The 20,095-nt window shown below is 47.9% G+C and overlaps 1 protein-coding gene across 8 annotated transcripts in view; it reads left to right on the top strand.

Annotated features, from left to right (window-relative positions):
* NAV2 (neuron navigator 2) overlaps positions 1–20,095 on the top strand; it is an 840,045-nt gene that overhangs the window by 551,870 nt on the left and 268,080 nt on the right. For all 8 annotated transcript variants that reach the window (XM_079930284.1, XM_079930286.1, XM_079930288.1 and 5 more), the window contains one exon: positions 14,058–14,175. In XM_079930284.1, the coding sequence (XP_079786410.1) occupies positions 14,058–14,175 (118 nt within the window). The remainder of the gene's footprint in view (positions 1–14,057; positions 14,176–20,095) is intronic.

Raw genomic sequence — 20,095 nt, 5'->3', positions numbered from 1 at the left:
GCGTTTAAGTGACTTGCCTGGACTTGATCCCAGATCTGACCTCATCCTCTTAACCACTGCACACCATTTTCTCCTTGTCACTGACATAAAATTCACAGAGTTCATAGCGGTTACCTTTTCTGTGCCAACCATAAACCTGCTTGGAAGTGGGGGAGAATAAGGAGACATGGTAACCCGTTTATTTCCCAGGGCCCCTCAGCTGTGCACCTCCCTCTTGGGTACCACGAGCTCGCCATCTACCCCTCGGCCCTGTGGATAAAGCTCATCACTCTGGAATGGGAGTAACCTAACTGACTCGGGCTCACTGTCTCCTGCCCCTTCACCCACTGGGAAGCAGGACTTGGCACCTTAGGCCTTCCTAAGAAGGATTCCACTAGCCCTAGAAAGCACTGGTAAGAATATAGATTTTATTGAAGATTTGAAAGAGCTGTGTTTGGACCATGTACAGGTTCATTAAATGTCCCTTGATCTTGTCTCCAGGGCTTCTTCCTTCCTCGCCACCCACACAGCCTTCCTGCTTCCCTGTCGGTCCAGCTCCGACCTCTTCTTCCTCTGCCTGAACTCTGTCTTTCTGATGCAAAGCATTTTAGCTGTCTGCACTCTTCTAAATTTGCACACTCATACACATTATTTTACGTAACAAAAAAGCTCCTTCTTGGTGGGGGGTGGGGGGAGGGGGAGGGGGAAGAAAGGAGCATCCCATCCCCACCACTCACCTGTGCACGCCTAGTGGCGGTTAACAGTGGGCTCACAATTGATAGGTAGCACTTGCTGATTTCCAAGGTAAATCTCCTACCAAGGCTGATTTCAGTCTACCAAATGTGACATCTCTGAACTGGCAAGAGATGTGCAAGACTATACCATTATATTACTGTTTCCCTCATATGGAGGAAATAGATGTGAATCACCTCGAGCATAAACAATGGTAAAATGGAGAAAGATGATTTTAAAGGAAGTGATGAGTTTGGAATACAACTACCTTTAAAAATTTAATTGTAAGTTTATATAATATAAAGTATATATAATTCTATGTGTATACAGTTCAGAAAGCCCAAGTGAATCTGTAATGACGTAAAGCAGGTCCATGTTAGCCTTGCAGCAGTGGTAGTGAGGGACGGTTTATAAAGGATTGCCAGGAAGTTCTTGGGGTTGGTAGAAATATTTGTTATCTTTTTTTTTTAGTATCTTTATTGGAGTGTAATTGCTTTACAATGCTGTTAGTTTCTGCTGTATAATAAGGTGAATCGGCTATATGTATACACATATCCCCATATCCCCTCCCTCTCGAGCCTCCCTCCCACCCTCCCTATCCCACCCCTCTAGGGGGTCACAAAGCACCGAGCTGATCTCCCTGTGCTATGCGGCTGCTTCCCACTGGCTATCTATTTTACATTTGGTAGTGTATGTATGTCCATGCCACTCTCTCACGTCGTCCCAGCTTCCCCTTCCCCCTCCCCGTGTCCTCAAGTCCATTCTCTACGTCTAGGTCTTAGGTCTGCATCTGCGTCTGCGTCTTTATTCCTGTCCTGCCCCTCAGGTTCATCAGAACCATTTTTTTTTTAGATTCCAACGTTTGTTATCTTGATTGTAGGGATGGTTTCGTGGGTGTACGTAGATCAGAACTCATCAAATTTTACATTTGAAATATATGCAGTACATTACATGTAAATGAAATCTCAATACAATTGGAAAAGGAATTTTAAATTGAACAATTTTAGATTAAATTATTTTTTCAGAATGTTCAGTTTTCTAAGTTCAGTTTTATCATAAAAATGCATTTTTATTTGCTTCATGTATGTTTTGTTGTGACCTCATGGCTGATTGGCCTATGTATTTATTTTTAGGTCCATATAGGGCCGTATATTTAAGTTTGGGGATAACCTAAAAGTAACTTCAATTGGCCTCTCTTTCTTCAACTATAAATTTAGGGTTGTATCATCACCAGAGGTTCTTCAGTCACTGAAATTCTGTAATTGAAATTACGGATGAATTGGTCTCTTGGGATTCAGGATTGCCTCGTATGACAACACTGTAGAGAGATTGGGACTGTCCACTGGAGATAGACATTCCTGGAGATCAGAATGTCTAATCATTTCCTATGAATCCTTTCAGGGAATATTTTGAATAATTTGAGGCCAATCTGGTAATGCAGAGTTGAACAACTAGAAAACAGCTGCCCAAGGGTGAGAACTCAGTCTTTGGCATCTTATTTTCGATGCGATTGTAAATGGGATTGTTTTCTTAAATTCCACTTTCTGATATTCCTTTATAATTAATGGCTGGTTAACAGCTAACTCACAGATTTCCTAGAAGTTTAACAGTCAACTCTCCAGAGCCAGTACAAGCCTGCTCTAGCATGTGTGTGTTTCTGTGTGTGTACTGTTTTAAAGAACACTTTAATGTCCACAGTCAGGTGGGTCACTACTGTGTTGCTGGAAATTCTCACAGCAAAGTGTTACCTGCCAGTGCCTGTTCTGTGTCTTGTACTACGACTGGTCTAAAAGATACATGAATCATCGTCTTGATTTCATGGGGACTTTATGTGCTAGGCAGTGAAGGGGAACAGATTCATTCGTCCATCCCATCTATTCGTCCATCTGTCTGTCCATCCATCTGAACGTTCACTGGTCTACCCCTCCATTTCTTGTCCATCTGTCCACCCATTGACCATCCAGTCAGTCAGTAAGTGCTTGTTTATTGAGCTCCTGTAGGGAGTCAGGCACTGTGCTAATGTTTCAAAGATGTAGAAAATTTGTTCTCTGCTCTGGAGAAGCCCCCAGTTGAGATGTGGATGGTTATAATAACCATGATGAAGCCACGTGCAAAGTGCTTTTGGAGCCAAGAAGAAGGAACAAAGAATTTCCTGTTGGGAGTGAGACAGTGAGTTGGGAATGGCTTTACAGGGATTGAGACTTGACTAGGCTTTTAAGACACCGAATAGGCATTTGCCAGGTGGTGGGGTAGAGATGGCACTGCTGGCAGAGAGGACGGTGTGGGCAAAGGTACAGGGGCTGGGTCGCTAGGCACACAGGTGTGTTTAATTGTAGGTGCACCAGGATTTCAAAGAAGGGAGAGAAGCCTGGCAGTCGGGGCGGGTTTCTAGAAAAGAACATCCTGCCAAACGGAGGGGATGCGGGAGGACATGCCAGACCAGAAAACCCACCAGCAGGGACCGAAGGTTAACGTGGCACATAGCCTGTGATGTGAGTGGTGGACCAGAGGAATTTGTGGGTTGGGGACATGGAGACGAGGCAGGAAAGGAAACTAACATTTAAAGGTTCCTGGGACTTCCCTGGCGGTCCAGTAGTTAAGACTCTGTGCTCCCACTGCAGGGGGCACGGGTTCGATGCCTGGTTGGGGAACTAAGATCCTGCATTCTGCATGGTGTGGCCAAAAATAAAAATAAGTTTAAAAAAATTCAAAGCTTCCACCTAGGTGCCAGGCACTGTGCTAAGGACTTTACAAACATTCTCATATAGTCCTCACAGTAGATAATAAATTATTATCCCATTTTACACATGTGGAAGCTGAGGCTCAGAAAGTGGCTTGCTCAACGCCTTGGCGTACTCCGTGTCCAAATGTGTGAGGTCCCTTAGGTCTAATATTTCCCTGTATGCATTTAACAATCCTGTGAAGAGGAGACAGACTCAGAGAGGTTAAGCAACCTACCAGAGGCTACCCAGGACTCCAAGGTCTTGACTGGACCTGGTAGGGCCAAAATCCTGGGGAGCCTGTGCCTAGGAAGCTAAGCTGAGGCATTTGGGCTGGACAGGAGTGACCAAGAAGCGCAATGGCCGGCATCGCCTTCCCTGCAGTCTGCAGATGAGGGGAACTGTGGAGGCTTGGAGGATCGGAGGGAGGCTAATATTTAAAAGGTCAGTTCATGACCAGATGGGAGGGAGGTCTGTGTTGTTGCCCAGGTTGTCACCAGCCCCTCAGGTGTGGCCACCCTGCCAGGCAGCTCCCACAAGCTCTTGTTGGGCTTGGGGATGTTTGCTGTCAAAGAGTGTGTCAGCAGCTCCCCCTACCCTCCACCACATCTCGTCCTTCCCTCCCTCCAGGCCTGCCTCTGGGGTGGGGGGGGGCCTGGTTCCCATCACAGCCAGAGAGGAAGCTCTTGGGAAGAGAATATCTCTAATGACTAATGAACACAGGAAGGGACTGAAAATACTTGAGAAATTGCAAGTGGGCTCTGACATTTGGCTTTCTTGGAAATGCTGGACATTATGGTAAAAGTTATTCAGATCTTGCATCTATGGTTGGAATAGGTGAGAGAAAGTGCTGCAGGGGGAACCCAGTTTTATTCTGAAGGCACCAGTGATCATCTTCATCCTTACGTGGCCTTAATTGACTTTCCAGGGAGGCCCTCGGGAGACCTGGATGCACATGTTTTGTGAGAGCTGGTAGCCGCAGGACCAGGCTGCCTGGCTCAAATGGAGCACCACCATTTGTTAGGTGTGGGACCCTATGTACATTTTTAACCTTTTAGAGCCTCTGTTTTCCAGTATGTAAAATAGGGATGACTCATTTAGTCAACAGATATTTAGTGAGCACCTACTGTGTGCCAGGCACCATATTGGATGTTTGGAAGAATTCAGTGAGCAAAGCAGATGAGAAGTTTTGTTCCCCTGCAGCTGTCACTCCAGCAGGGAGAGATTGTAGATGAGATCACATGCAGAAAATGCCTGGCGCACAGTAGGCTCTCAACAGAAGCACAGCCTCCCCTTGTGCACAGGTGGTGGTCATAGTGAGGAAACATGGGAAAGGACTGTGTATCCTGTCAAGTGCAGGGCAGAGCACAGCCTATCCCAGGACAGCGCAAGCAAGCAAGGGGCATCCTAGGCATCGAAGGTGGGTCAGCGCAAGGTGTGGGGTCAGCGGGCACCTCCGTGCTCGTCCTTAAGATCTCACCAGCGCCTCCCTGCACGTTCCCCGGCCTGGCGTATTATTCTAGAGGCACAGTTCCAGAACCTCCGGAGTCGCTGTGCACGCCCACCTGCGGCTGGTTGGTGTTCCCGCAGGACAATGCCACCATTGTGTGGCTGGGGGGCCCTTCCCAGGCCGGCCTGGTCCACTGCAGGCTGGAGGAACTGGCGGGCTTTACGCCTGAGCATTTCCCCGCCGGATACAACCCTGCAGCGGTCACTCCTGTGGTACCCGCATTTTTATTTTTGCGGTAGTGACGCTGTTGTGAAATGATGTTTGGCTTGTGCTTTGGTGACATGGGAAAGTGTCAGCTCTCCTCTTGGATCTGTTAGGCATGAGTGACAAGCAGCCAACTGTGTTCCCAGGGGCAGGCGCGAGTGACATTGAGGTGCCTGTTGCGCAACGAGCCTCACTCTCTCTGGCTGCTTTTCCCACGCGGCCGTGACGCTCACCCTTCTGTGGCTCACGGTTCCTGCGTGGGCCTCTGAGGAGCAGTGTAGCATCATTAGGAGCCAGAGTCTCTGCTATCAAAGGCTGCATACTAGTGTGTGACATTGGGAAAGTCATTTCCCCTCTCAGAGCCTCCATTTCCTCATCTGTAAAATGGGGGAAATAATACCTTCCTCACAGGTGAGTTGGGAACTAAAGGAATCCATTGTTTGCCAAGTGTTCACAGCGCATGGCATCGTCTTCATGGTAACGATAATTGGCATTAACATACCGTGTGTCCTTCCTATGCACTGGGCGTTGTTAGATGACCTCTTTTTTTTTTCCTTCTCATCATCTTTTTTTTAAATTAATTTTTATTGGAGTATAGTTGCTTTACAGTATTGTGTTTCTGCTGTACAGCAAAGTGAATCGATTATACGTAAACATATAGCCCCTCTTTTTTAGATTTCCTTCCCATTTAGATGACCTCTTTTCAATCTCACAAGAACCTGAATAGGGAGTCAACCCATTTTACAGATGAGGAAACGGAGGCTCAGACATAGTTTAAGGAACTTGCCCGGGATCACTCTGCCGGGAAGTGGCTGAGGCATGTCTGGAACCTAAGCAGTCTGACTCTAGAAGGTGCTTCCTTTATCAGTTCACCTTAGAATTTGGTGGGTGGTAGGTAGCGTCCTACCCAAGGCTACAGCAAGAGTGGGACCCAGCAGAGGCGGCTGCTCAGGCAGGGTTTGCTCAAGGCACCAGGGCGTACGTGCAGCTCTGAGCACCTTTTCTTGACTTGATATCATTCAGAGGTAAAGTAGGAGGAAGGGTGGTGAGGGGAGTGGATGGAAATTCGGATTAGCGATAAGCCCTGGCCCTCCTCTAGTCACCTGCTGTGTGTGTGTACACGTGTGCATAGCCCTTAGGGACAGAAGCATACATATGGGCAGGTGTCAGGGTGGCTCTTTGGTGGTTGTGCATACAAGTATGTAGGTTACTGCCCATTAAAAAGGGAGAAAACCAGCGGTGGGCTCCTCCCTCCCCCTGCTGCTATCTTCTGGGTCCAGACAGGGATGTATACTCCCTGGTGTAAACAAGATCCTGTGAACCATGTTCCAAAACGTATATTGAGCACAGGGGCTGGCAGTCCCATTCTGCATGTGCTCGCATGGGAGATACAGACCCCAGTCACATCTAGGTGCTCCTGGAGCCCAGCTTTCTAGCAGCCTCACCTGGCTAGAGACCAGCTGAGAGCCAAGAAGCCTTCCCTACCGACCCTCCGAGCAGCTCAGAGGGGTGCCGCAAAAGCCTTCCACTTAGGTGTTTTCATCAATGGAAAAGTCCTATCAAGGCTCTTGCTTGAATGGTACTTCTTTTACTTTACCCCTAAATTTAAAGGACTCTGGGGTCTTTTTTTTTTTTTTTTTTTTTTTTTTTTTTTGCGTTATGCGGGCCTCTCTCGTTGCAGAGCACAGGCTCTGGACGTGCTGGCTCAGCGGCCATGGCTTATGGGCCTAGCCGCTCCGCGGCATGTGGGATCTTCCCGGACCGGGGCACGAACCCGTGTCCCCTGCATCGGCAGGCGGACTCTCAACCACTGCGCCACCAGGGAAGCCCCTCTGGGGTCTTTTAAAGACAGTCCAGCAACTCTGCAGCCTTAAGGGCCTCCTTGTATGCATCAAAATGCTATTCATAGTACGTCCATAGGTCATCAAGAAAACATGGAATTGAGTTAATTTAAAAAGCAGGGGTCATGATAATCTATTTGAGAAAGAGTCCCTATGGCATAGTTAAAAACTGGCTTTCAGAAGTGGAAGCTCTCAGCAATTTAGAATGACTTATTCCCCCAAAACTTATATTAATTTGAATATGAATAACCACCATTTATTCAATACTCTGCTCCCGACACTGTGTTAACCATTGACATACATGTTTTCATTTCGTCTGTAAAGCAAACCTACATATCACCACTGTGTAAGTGAGGGCCCCCCGCGCTCAGCTGGCCCTGACTCATTGTGGGCCACCTGGCTGGTAAGAGGCAGAGCCAGATCTGAACCCCGGTCCACGCCAGCTCCTGAGATTGCAGACACACCGCCCTTGTATAATTACCGTGGTTGATGAAAAACCACAAATGACCTAGTAATGCATCGGGAGATGGCAAACATGGGGTTGGAAGAGAGTCATTGACCCCTAGGGTGGGCATGTAGTGAGAACCACGGACACTGGGCAAAACTGGACTCTTCCTTTGAGAAAACAGGGAGCAGTGCCAGCGTTCAGGCTCAGCCCCTGCTGGGCTGTGTGGCCTGGATTGGCTTCTCCGTGCTCCCCCTCTTTTTCCAATGTATAGGACTGGGGACACCATTCACCCATCTGAATGTTTGTTTCAAGGCAGCGGTTTTAATCAAGGCAGGGTCTGCATTAAGAAAGGACATATTAGACTCTGATGGGGAGAGAGGGGAAGAGGGAAAAAGCCACCAGCTAGCTTCAGGCCCCTTACTTCACCCCAGGCAATTAAAATGATCTGTGGACATGTGGACACACCTGTTGGGTAGGTACCGGGCTCCTTTCAAGATGCTGGGGATACAGAAGTGAATGTGTTAACCAGCTTTGCCCTTAATAACAAATGGTGCATTTTGATTGTCTTAAAACTGTGACTACTTGAATAATCATTCTTTGTGGTATTCAGGTGCTGGGTGGACACTCTGTACTATCGTTGCAATATCATTTTTTGTGCTTCAGGACAATCAGAACTAAACCATTTAACCACACACTGCGCAGTCATGGAAATGATGGGATGTTGATGTTCCCAAAGTCTAGAGTGGGACATTGAATGGAGGCCGAACAGTTGAGTTCTCTTTACAACTGATGGACTGGAAACCACCTCAGATGCTAAATGACTAGTGTACTTGTATCTTAAATCTCCCCCCTGGCATTTCCTGCTAAGAGATACATTGTATTCTTTTCCTCCTGGAACGGCTGTGGTAAAGCTGTCTGCCGCTTCAGGATCCATCAATCTGCGTGCCCGGCATGTGGGTCTGCATTTAGAGTTGTTAGGGCAATGACTTTGGGTGCAGTTATTTTATGGAATTTTGGGAGGTTTCTTCCTTAGAGCTGCCCTTCCCCCTTCATTTGAGAGCTAATTGCAGTATAAACTTGGCACCTTCCCCGTTGGTTTAACAACAGTGCAATTTTTATCAGTTTTCTTGTTACAACTAATAATCAGGTTCTTTACTTCGCTTGATCTGTCAAGATTTTCCCTCTTTGATTTCAGCCTGTTTGATATGGAATGATGTGGAGTTATAAGCAAACAAATGACACACTCCTTGAAATTCTGTCAGGGCTAATAAAGTGAATCAAAACGAATTCGCTCTTCAGCTGTCATTGTCTTCCTTCCCCTTTTTCCTTTTCAAGCCTCCGACAGCAGCTCCTTTCCCTCACCAGGCGCTTCTGGAGCACTGGGTCTCCCGTTAGAGGGGGTGGGAAGAGTGGTAAACTCAGCGAGACGGGTCAGAGCCAGAGCGGGAAAGACTCCTTCAGATACTGGTGTGAAATGATTCTAGAGCCTTTTCCTCTAGAATCTTTTCTCTGGAATGATGTGGTGATTTGGAGTTGGGGGTGGGGATGGTGGTTTTATTCTTTCCTAGAACTGTGTGGTTCCTTGTCTTGCCCATTTCTACTGAAAGTTCACCGATCAAGGATGAGTGGGCTCCAGCGTAAAAGCAACAGAAGCCCTAAGTCTTTAGAGCTCTGCGGAACAAGAGGCTCTGGAGAGGTTGATTCTGAATGCCTGAGGCTTACAGAGGAAGCCCTGCATGCCTTAGCCCTTGCTTAAAATCTTCCAAACACACACTGTTCCGTATTTGTTGACTTCCTGAACCCGATGACTAAGGGTATTGTGAGTTTCGATGACTTCGATGACTAAGGATATTGTGAGTTTATTTTCCAAAGGTACTCCTTGGAAGAATGGTAGTCATTGCATGAGCTACTGAAACAGCGAGTGAGAGGGATGGGGCTGAAGTACGTCAGTGCGTAGCAGGGCCCAGGAAAACTGTGTTTCTTAAAATAAATCTCGGCATTTTCTTGGGACTCACTTCTTCACAAAGTCGAGAGCTGGGGAGAGGAAACTCCAGATAATCAATGATTCTTGTTTGATGGGTCCTGATTAACGGGCTTGCACTCTGGAGTGATTTATTTTCTCTATTCCTTCCTCTTTTCAGTCGATAAAGAGACTTGAGATCCTGGTTTGAGGATTCACTGAGAGCTCACGTTAAGTCTCCAATGCAATCAGTTTCCCAAGGGTTTGCCCTTTTTCTGTCCATTCAGCTCAATGCCGGCAACCACTTACTGACCACCTGCTGTGCCCCCGCCTTGAGAGACGCTGTCTGGGCCCAGAGATGGACGAGACACCATCTCTGCCACGATCTGGGGGTGGAGGGAGGAGGTGGTGCCAGCAAACAGGTTCTCTGCTTCCTGTGCAGCTCGGGATGCGGTGTGGAAATCAAGGGTGACTTCCTGGAGGAACCAGCGTAGGAACGGAGTTTTGTGGGGTGGCCCCAGGTGGAGGCACTCAGGTGGGTGGGGTGGCAGGAGTTCAGAGATGGGGAAGTGTGAGGTCCAGTTTTCCTGAGGGTAATTGTAATTATTACTGAGCCCTTGCTATGTGTAGGCATATTAGGTCATTCCGTCCCTATGACACAGACTGTCCACTTTCTTCTGTAAAGAGCTGGACAGTAAATATGTGAGGCTGTGCAGGCCAGAAGCCTCTATCACAACTACTCAGCTGTGCCATTGTGGTCTGGAAGCAGCTACAGATGACAAATGGGTGTGACTGGGCTCCCACAGAACTTTGTTTACAGAAACAGGTGGTCCCTTGGGTTTGGCCTGGGTCACAGTTGGCCAGTCCCTCCCTGCCTTATCGTATATTTGGTATAATCCCCATTTTATGGAGGATAAAACTGAGGTACAGAGAGGTGAAAAGAAATTCACATGCCAAGGGCCACCTTGACTTGGTCAGTTCCCAAGCCCAAGCTTTTCACTTACCCACGCACTGCCTCCCCTGCGAGGTCGACGCTGGCTGGGGAAGAGTGGATGGATAAGACTGCCTTGAACTGCGGTGTGAAAAGTTTGCCTTTCATTCAGTGGGGAGCCATTGATGATTCTGTGAGCAGGTGATAGGACTAGAGCTGTGCTCTTGGAAGATTACGTTGGTTGTGGTATGTAGGTAGATTCGAGTTGGGAGAAGAAGAGCTCTGTCTTAAACAGCGTGGAGTAGAGAGGTTCAGTTCTTTGGCAGAGCCATTTCTGACCACTGTAGAACTTTCCAGGTTCTCCCCGGTATGCCAGATACCTGTGTGGCCTCCCCAGGGCTCTGCACTGTGTGTGCTGGTGGGTGAGTGGGAGAGGGTTACCCCTGTACTTGTTGACAGAAGCTTGCTTAACCTTGGCTTCCTGCCGGACTGTGTAGACACAGAGAGGGCTGGCTTTAGGGAGGATACGTCTATTTTAAAATACCCTTAGTCACCTAGGGAGGGAATGAGCAGAGGTGCCTGTATCCCCTCCCACTCAGCGGTGTCCTTGTCCGTGGCCTGTTCTCACCTCAGCTGATGGTTGTGGGGCAGGTGGCTTGAAGCTTTGGGATGTTCTCGTGGTCCCTCAGACCCTCAGGTGGTAGGATCCCTCCAGGGCTTGAGACATCACTGCGGTGTATCTCCTGTTGAGGGAAGATACCAGCCTGGTATCACTCTCTGTACCAGCCTGGCCAGTTTCTGGCCTGCTTTTCTTTCACAGTCTACTGTGGTTTGTGATTCCAGATGGGGGTGCTCCAGACTCTCGAAATTGTACGTTGTGAAAGAGAAGGGGAGTGAGTCTTCAAGTCATTTGCGTCCTGGAGGTTCAGGGTAGAGGCTGTGGCTGGTTTTGTTCTGGCCCATTTTATAATGCTGGTGGTCAAATTTCTAATATCCTTTTTATTCACTGAACACTTAGCGTGTGTCACATTCTGTGTCCTTTATGTGTATGAACTCCTTTCACCTTCATAATGGCGCGATGATGTTGGTATTATTATCCCCTCTTGTAAATGAGGACACCCAGGCCAAAGGATACAGACATAATAGGCAGCGTGGCAGCTAAGATTTAGAGCAGTCTGCTGATTCCAGTGCCCTCCTCTTGACCACCTGCTGCTTCTGCTTCCTGAGCCCCACGTGGGTCAGGTCAGGGGCTTCCAGGTGGTGCTTCACTGGGTCTTCGCAACCACCTTCTGAAGTAGACCTCACTGTGCCCATTTTACAGCTGGATAAACTGAAGCCCGGAAAAGGCAAGTGACTTGCCAAAGGGCATTCAGACAGCAGTGGATAGGTTTGGGGGTTTTATTTATTTTTAAACAATTCTTTCAGTGAGAACATAACAGAGAATGAGCCGAGTCAGTAGGACGGTGTCATGGAGGGGGTGAGTGCATTGAATAATTTATATTTGCATTCAGAGAAGCAGTGTTGGAGAGTGTCTAAGGGATTCTAGAGTTAGTCAGCCTGGGTTCACATCCTGGCACCGCCACTTCCCTGTGATCTTAGATAAGTTACTTTATCTCTGTACACTTTAGTTTTCTCCTTTGAAAAGTAGACACAATGATAGCGTCTAGCACAGAGAATAAGGATGAAATGAGTTAATGCATGTAAAGTGTCTGGACCAGTGTCTGGCATGTATTAGGCTCTGTATGTGTTCGTTGTTGCTAAGCTCCTACTCTGCATAAGGCACTTTTTTCCGAATATGTTATATCACTCAGTCCTCATAAGAACTGACAAGTACATGGTATTTATTCCATTTTACAGATAAGAAAACCTAGGCTCAGAGAGTCAAACAGCTCACCTGAGGTCATACACCCGTTCCTCCAGAGACACATGTTGAGAAATTGAACAAAACAGACCCAAATCCCCACCCTGGGGAGCCTCCAGGGCTGGAACTTGAACCCAGGTCTTTCTCTTTTCCTTTGAATGTCTTTCCCTTTTCCTTTGAATGTCTTTCCCTTTCTCTCGCTCCCTCTTAACAATTTCATCGAATGATCTCTCAGATTGGCCATTGTAATGACCAAGATGGCGCTCGACTTCCTTAGCCTTCTCAGTGCTTGTGAAATTGAAAATGATCTTGCTGAACTAGAGCTTCTATCTGACAATTTGGGAGTCACGAGGAAGGAAAGTGACATGGATTTAAGGATTAGATGCCATGGTCCGAGGTGTGAAATAGAACCGTATTGTGGTGTGGGTCTCTGCAGTGGAAGCTTCGCGTTGGGGGCTGGGGGGTGGATAGGCGTCGTCTGTTCTCAGCGCTTGATGAAGCGGAAAGTGCACGTCTGCCTTGGCCCCTCTTGGGATGAGGCCTTCACAGTCCCAGGTGGAGCAGTGAGAGGTGCCGCCTCCCTCGAAGGGCCTATTTTGCAAGTCCAGGCCCTGGCCCTCAGTCCCCATTCCGGGGGCCTTGAAGGGCAGCACCCCACTGTGTGAGATTCCTCTGAGCACAGTGTTGGGAAGAGTGAGAGCTGGGGCAAGGACAGCGCTTCCACCGCTCTGTGAGTCACGCGAGATCTCGGAGCAGGCCTGCTAGTGGAGATACAGTGATCACCTTCATCCTTTGGGTGGAGACATCACACGGATTAGTATGTGAACTGCACCTGCAAACACAGCCCAGCTGAGGTGGGATACTTCTCCTTCTGAGCAGGCGCGGGTTTGTATCCCTCCTGGGGAAAAAATAGGTGCTAATAGATAGGACCTGCACGTCCCCCGCAAACTCACAAGTCCACGCGTGAAACTTAGCACTCAGAATTGACGAGGAGGTTTTCAGTTTTGTTTTTGGCTTGTGTCATTTAGGGAGAAAGTTTTTAGGCGAGAGTTTTCTTGTGTTTGTTGGCTCTTTGGAAGCAAATACTCTTTGTGCCGATGATTCTGTGACTGGGAGGGGGCAGGTCTGTCCGTCCCCCAAGGGGGTCTGCTTTCCTGATCCCGTGATGACCCAGCCTCTGCCTTTCAGGTGCTGTGCACACCAATGCTGTGTTTAAATATATTGGAATTTGCTGGGGGGGGGGGGGTTGTTCAGAGAATCCCAACTGTGAAAAGGATGCCAGGCTTTTAAGTTAAACTGATTAAATTTGAGATGATCGTGAGGCCATTCACAACCCCGCTCACACAAGAGTAATTGAAGCGCTCTGTGTTTTGGTACTTGGCTCCTTCACAAGGGACCCAGGCTCCTGAGAACTCGGCTGACTCAATAGCCCTCCTTTCCCTGAAATGGCCCATGAAAAGATGCCTGTTGGGTGGTAACCTCCCCATACGTTTTCTCAATAAAGAGAAAAAGATGGGAAGGGGCGGGGTAGGGCAGTGGGGCGGGGGAGACCTCGCCTGCATTTAGAGCCGCCGCCTCTCAAAGCCGTCTGGCACAGACTGTTTAGTTCCGTGTCCCCTGTCCCATTCAGGCCTCGGCATGTTTTGAAGCTTTCTTTAGCTTTCTCCTGAGCCTTTATGGCAGATCTCTCAATAGGTGAAAGCCTGGCTCTGGCCAGCTGAATACCCCATGGGCACAATGCGCTGCATGTTAATGGCGCTGGCTGGCCCCAGACGGCTCGCCTGCGGGACAGTGGCTCCTATCCCAGCCCAGCAGCTGCCTCAGATGGAATCTGACGGGGTTCCTAAAGTTGCCCGTTTGCTTTTTTGCAGATCTACACGGACTGGGCCAATCACTATCTAGCCAAATCAGGCCACAAACGTCTCATCAAGGATCTCCAGCAAGATGTGACGGACGGCGTCCTCCTGGCCCAGATTATCCAGGTTGTGGGTAAGAGCAGATTTTACGTCAGGGGTGGATGAGTTACCGTGGAGACCAGTCCAGACGGGGTCGGGTCTGGCACGAGGGACTTGGAACCCCGACATTTAAAAATGCAGTGTTTCTGTCATCACACGTATGACACTTTTTTTGACTCTGTCTTGTGCCGGGGGAGTGAGGGGTACCAGTTTGCTTTTCCTGATAAGATCACCCACGTGGCAATCTCATCTTGATTCTCTGAGAAGAAAGACTAGCCCTGGCTGGGGGGAAATGCTGGTGGTTTGGGGAGGGGCTCTCTGTCCCCTTTCTTACCTCCTACCATCTTTCTGGCTCTCTCATTTCCCCCCTGCGATGGTGCTTTTTTGTGGATTACTCTGGCAATATTTCAAAAAAAAAAAAAAACCGGCAATATGGGGCTGGTTTATTCCTGTGAACTCTAATCGGGTCTGAGAAATCAAAGGATCAAACTCCGCAGAGGGCTGGTTCTGTTTTTCATACTAGGGGAAGGGAAGTGGAGCGGTGGGGCTTTTAATGCCTTGGCTGTGTGCAGGAGGAGAGGAGTCACCCTGGGCAGGAACGTGGGTGGAGGCTGGGCACAGCTTTGCCTTGGGTCTTAAGGGAAGCACCCCAGTGGTCCTGCCTGAGAACGCAGAGCAGACCGTGGAGGCGGGAGACCAATTAGATGGCATTAGCCTGATGGTTGTCGCTGGCAGCTTCAGCGGCCGACTCATGCCGAAAGAGAAGGCAGAAAAAAAGGACAGAAGCCCCAGCCCCTCAGGCGTGAGTTCTTATGGAAAAGTTGCTTATCCTTCAAGTGAGAAGAAGCCTTGTATGGTTCTAGCTCTGCTCACATCTGTGGAGGCTGTACCTAAAAATATAGGTACGTTGCCCTCAGGCGAAGATCTTGGACTTTGAAAGAGAAAGATGCTTCCCTGCTGTCCCAAGATTGATTGAAGACCAGCTTCCATTGGTCCTCCTTCTCTTCTCTCCTTTTTCCTTCCTTCCCTGTATTAGTTTGCTGTTGCTGTATAACAAAGTGTCACAAACTTAATGGCTTAAAACAACATCTATTAACTATCTCACAACATGCATTAGCTATTTCTGTGCATCAGAAGTGCAAGCATGGCTTAGCTGGGTGCCTCTGCAAGGCTGCAGTCAAGGTGTTGGTCAGACCTCAGTCCTTATCTGGGGAAAGGGGTCAAGCTTACTCAGATTGTTGGCAGACTTCATTTACTTGCAGTTATAGGAGTGTGAGCCCTGATTTCTCCCCGACTGTTGGTTGGAGGCCACCCTCAGCTCCTAGAGGACCCTCTCAGCTCCTTGCCACATGGGTCTCTGAACATGGCCTCTGCCACCTCTGTTTCCCTGTCTTTAAAATGGGCACAGCCATGCCTGCTTTGTCTGATCTTGTGGCAGTCTTGGGAAATGCACAAGGTAGGTATCAGATATGAAATATGCTTGGATACCGGAAGGCGTTTCTGGATAGGACTTGGTGGCCACTGCCTAGAAAGATATGTGTAGAAAGATGCAGAGGCCTCTGAATCGATGTCAGAGTGTCACGATAGATTAGTTGTGTCTGCCAGGGCCCAGCAAAGGTGAATGGTAACATGTGTATTGCACATTCACTAAGCATAGTGCTAGGGAAACGTAAGCTAGCACAGTTTTTAATCATTGCTCCGGAGGATGCTTCCCTGAATCTATTCAGATGAGATGAACCTCCCTAGACAGTGACCTTTCTGGGCCTGAACTATTGGACTGTGATTTCAGAGGCTCAAGCTAGTACCACTGATGCAGGCTGCCACTCAGGCCACCAAGTTGCTTCCCCCCCAGCCCTCCAGGAGAGGCTCCCTCTGCCCAGGGACTCGCTACTAAGTAAGGCCAGATGTCAACACATGGAACTCTACCCCTGACGGTGCCAGGCTCACACCCTCTGCTCTGGGTGTGGAGAACAGAGGCCCAGGATACGGGGAGATGAGAAGGCAGCTAAACATAGGCATCTCCTGTGTGACTTCTTCCCTAGACTGTCCATTAGCGAGTTCAGAACATTTCATCTCAGAGTGTCTTGTGAACACAGATCTCTTGGTTGGCGGGGTGTGGCGGGAGGGGACAGCACTCTGACCAGGATGCTAAACTATTAACCACTATACTCCATGCTTCCCCCACACATGTGCCTATAAAAGGAACATGTAAAAATATATATTTGTATGTGTACGTGTTTTTAATATATACATATATGTGTGTGTGTGTGTGTGTGTGTGTGTATACACACACACATATGTGTGTTGGGGGTGGGTGTATCTCTCTCTGTTCTCCCTAAGATTTTCCCAGAATTGGAGTCCTAGTGACTCCATCTTGTATTGGACAGAATTCTAGTGGTTACAGTTGCTCTTTGGCTGGAGAGCTCCTACTCATTCTTGAAAGGTCAGTTTCTCCCTGATACTTCCTAGCTCCCCCAGGCAGAGCTGGAGGGACCCTCCTCTGTCATCCTACTGACTGCTGTATTGGGCCCGGGTCTCTCCAGGCCTGGGTGTGAGTCATCTTTCTTTCTAGATTCACAGCATTTAACATGGTACCTGGCGTGCAGTGATGTTCAAGAAGAGTTGAGGAGATTAGGGATGAGAATTTTATTCACTGCAACCCTTGCTTCCCTAAGCCTGGCTCGGATTGTTTCCAAAAGGTGGCCCAGATGTTTTCCCTTACCAGTGTTTAGTATTCTTCTGAGCACTCCTCTAAACTGTATGTCACACCCTCCTCCTTTCCAGGATTCTGGTGCAACTCTAAGGTTTGGAAGGGACCTTTTAAAAGCCTCAACCTGATGTGTGAATTGCTTCCATGAAAAGTAGTCAGCAGAGTCTATTAAAGTAGTCAGCAGATGGGCAACTTACTACCTCCTCAACCAGTTCTAACGACAGAGAGTTAGAATTTTTTAAATGCTCTTGTTTCATTAAGTCAAAATCTGCCCCTCCTTGGTAGTGTCTCCCTACAAGTACTAGTTCTGCCCTCCAGGGCTACAAAGAGCAAGCTAATCTGGGATAACTAGAGCATCAAAATAATTGAGGACCATCGTGGATTATAACTGTGGAATAAAATAGGAATCTACAAATCTGTATTGATAGATACATACATAGATGATCTGTCAATGGAGAAGAGAGAACTCAGCTGTTCGGGTGAATGCTGACTGATAAATGTAGAAGAGTTGCATGGTAAAGGTTAGTTAAGGCAAGAATCATCAACGGATGCTGAAATCTAGAGGAGAAAGTTGGATGGAGAGCAGCTATTTACATGGTCTCACAGTGGCTCTCCACCGATGGCTTATTAGCTGCAAAGGGAGCTATAGTAACCACATGGGAGAATGAGGCATCATGACCAGGTGATCAAAAGTACATCACTGGTGAGCAGCAGCTGGGTGTCACGTGCTTCCTGATGTGGTACCTCGAAAAGAGTGCAACATCACTTAGTGTTGTATTGCAGTCAGGGGTGGAAAACCTGAAACCCATCCTGAGGAATCTCAGACAAACTCAAATTGTGGAACATTCTGTTAAAAAAAACTGGCCTGAATTGTTCCAAAATGTCAGTGCTGTGCAAGATATAAAAGGCTTAGAAATTGTTCCAGAGGAAAAGAGATTAAAGAGACCTGACAACTAAATGTACCGCATGATCCTGGACTGGATCCCACACAGGGGCATAAAATGCTACAAAGGACAATTTTGAGTCAGTTGACAAAATTGGAATATTGGAATTACAGTAATGTTAAATTTTCAGAATTTTAAAATTGTACCATGAAATAATATCCTTGTCCTTTGGAAATACACACTAAGAGTGAGGGACACGATCTATGTAGCCTACACTAAATTGATTCAGAATTTTTTAACAAGTGTACCTATAGAGAGAAAGAGGGAGGGAGCGAGAGAGGGAGAAAATGAGAACGGATGATGCTATACGGGAATTCTCTGTACTGTTCCTGTAACTTTTCTGTAGGTTTGAAGTTACTTCAAAATAGTTCAAAAGAACACATCTAAATGAAGGTCCATGAAAACCTGCAGTCAGGGAGATTGTCCTTTGAAGGGACAACCTGTTCCTAGGCCTGGGAGGGAGGAATGTTGTGCATAATGATTAAGGATCCGTGTGCAATGAGGCCTGACCCATGACTGGGGAGCTGGGGGGCTGGGTTGGGAGGGTAGGAATCAGGGAACGTTTCCTCAAGGAATTTATCTATAAGCCAAGACCTCAAATTTGGAGTTAGCTGGGTAAAGTGGTCAGGGAGGGCTTTCCTGGTGGAGGAAATAATGCATAGAAAGGCTGGAGGGTAGAGAGTCAGAGGCTCAACAAGGCAAAATAAGGCCGGGCTACCAGGTACAGGGCAGTGAATTCTGGGCTTTAACCTAAAGAACAAAGGCCAGTGATCGAAGAGTCGGTTTTCAGCTTGGGAATCTTACTCCCTCCTCTACTATTTCTAATGATGGAGAGTTGGAATCCTTTAAAAGCTAAGATGTGTAACATGAAGGAAAACCTTAGATGCTTTTCATAGACATTGCTCCTACCTAAGTCTCCACCTAGCCCAGATGGGCCCTAGAGTCTAGCCATCTATTCATCCATCCATCCTAGGGCTGGTCTTACCAGATAGTGGCATATCTTGGGGCCCACACTTTTCCGTCATTGCCTTCTGCCCTTTAGGCAGAAAGTAGACCTTTTGCTGCTGCCTCTTAGTGCCCTTGCTTAGTGACTGAGGGTTGGGTGTCTGTGTTCAGCCTCCTAATTAGTATGATTATCTTCCTGAGTCATGAGCTGCCCGAAGCCGGCAGTTGCCTGCCAGCCCATCACGGTGCCATGTCCGTGAGTTATTAGAAAGGTTTGTGAGGCCAGGATAAACAGCATGAATCAAGAGGGAGAGACAGGCCTCCCCGCTCCTGCCTACGTTGCTGTCACGCAGGAGGATGCCAGAAGGGGTTGGAGCGAGCGAAGGAGAGAAGGGGCGGGAGACAGGGAGGAAAGAGGAGAGAGAGAGGGAGGGAAACAGGATAAACAAAGGAGGCTTGGAGAGAAGGAGGAAGCCAAGACAGAGAGGGGATGAGAGCAGCTCACTTTCCACCACCATTTGGTCTGCCCCTGAGCACAACCAGGAAATTCAGGCAACACGCAGGACTCTACGTTCTTTCTGTTGATGACCTGCTACCATGGCGTGGCCTTGGGTAAGTCATCTGCCTTTCAGTGAGGGCAGCCAATTTTGCTAGACGTTGGCAGGGCTGCCAGCTGCCCTGCACATGCATAGATGCCATGCATAGATGCTTGGGCTGTTGAAATGCTTGGAACCCTTCCGAGGAGGTCTTTTGAGAAGTGATGAGCTTGATCCCATTCTTCTCAAAGTGCACTGATGCTTTCCAGTTACTAACTTGTCACCTTGTGTGCAGACAGGTCGCCACATTAGAGATTTGCTGGAATGAATAAATTACCATTGGCACTTGAGGATGCCGGTTTTAATCACAGTTGAAGACTTCGGGGGACAAATGCCTTTGCTTCTCTGGTTATCTTCTCTGGGGCTGTAGCCAAAGACCCCCTACCCCGAGTTAATAAATTCAGCTCTGAGGACCAAGCTCTTCTTCCTTCTAACCAGCAGAATCGGAGCTGCTATTATTGCTCTAAGTATTTATGACAACCACAGAAATTCTTGAGAATTTAAGTTGAAGGAGAAGTATTTAAATTACATGAAATTGGAAACTAGGAGGTCCAGACTTTTTTGCATTTTTATTAAACATTTATTTTGAGTTGGGGCTGAGTCATTTGATCTCTTCCCATGTTTTCTTTAGAGGGTCATGAATAGGCTTCACCCCATTGGTTTATTTTGAATGTTGTAAGATGGCAGCGTTAGGCTTATAGGAGCCTAATGAATTCAAGGAGCACCTGACTGTGGTTTAGGTGACAGACCATGAAAAGG

Source organism: Stenella coeruleoalba (genome assembly GCF_951394435.1).
Source record: "Stenella coeruleoalba genome assembly, chromosome: 8".
NCBI classification, from domain to species: Eukaryota; Metazoa; Chordata; class Mammalia; order Artiodactyla; family Delphinidae; genus Stenella; species Stenella coeruleoalba.
The sequence above is the reverse complement of the archived record's forward strand: the minus strand, read 5'-3'. Positions and strand labels throughout refer to the sequence as shown.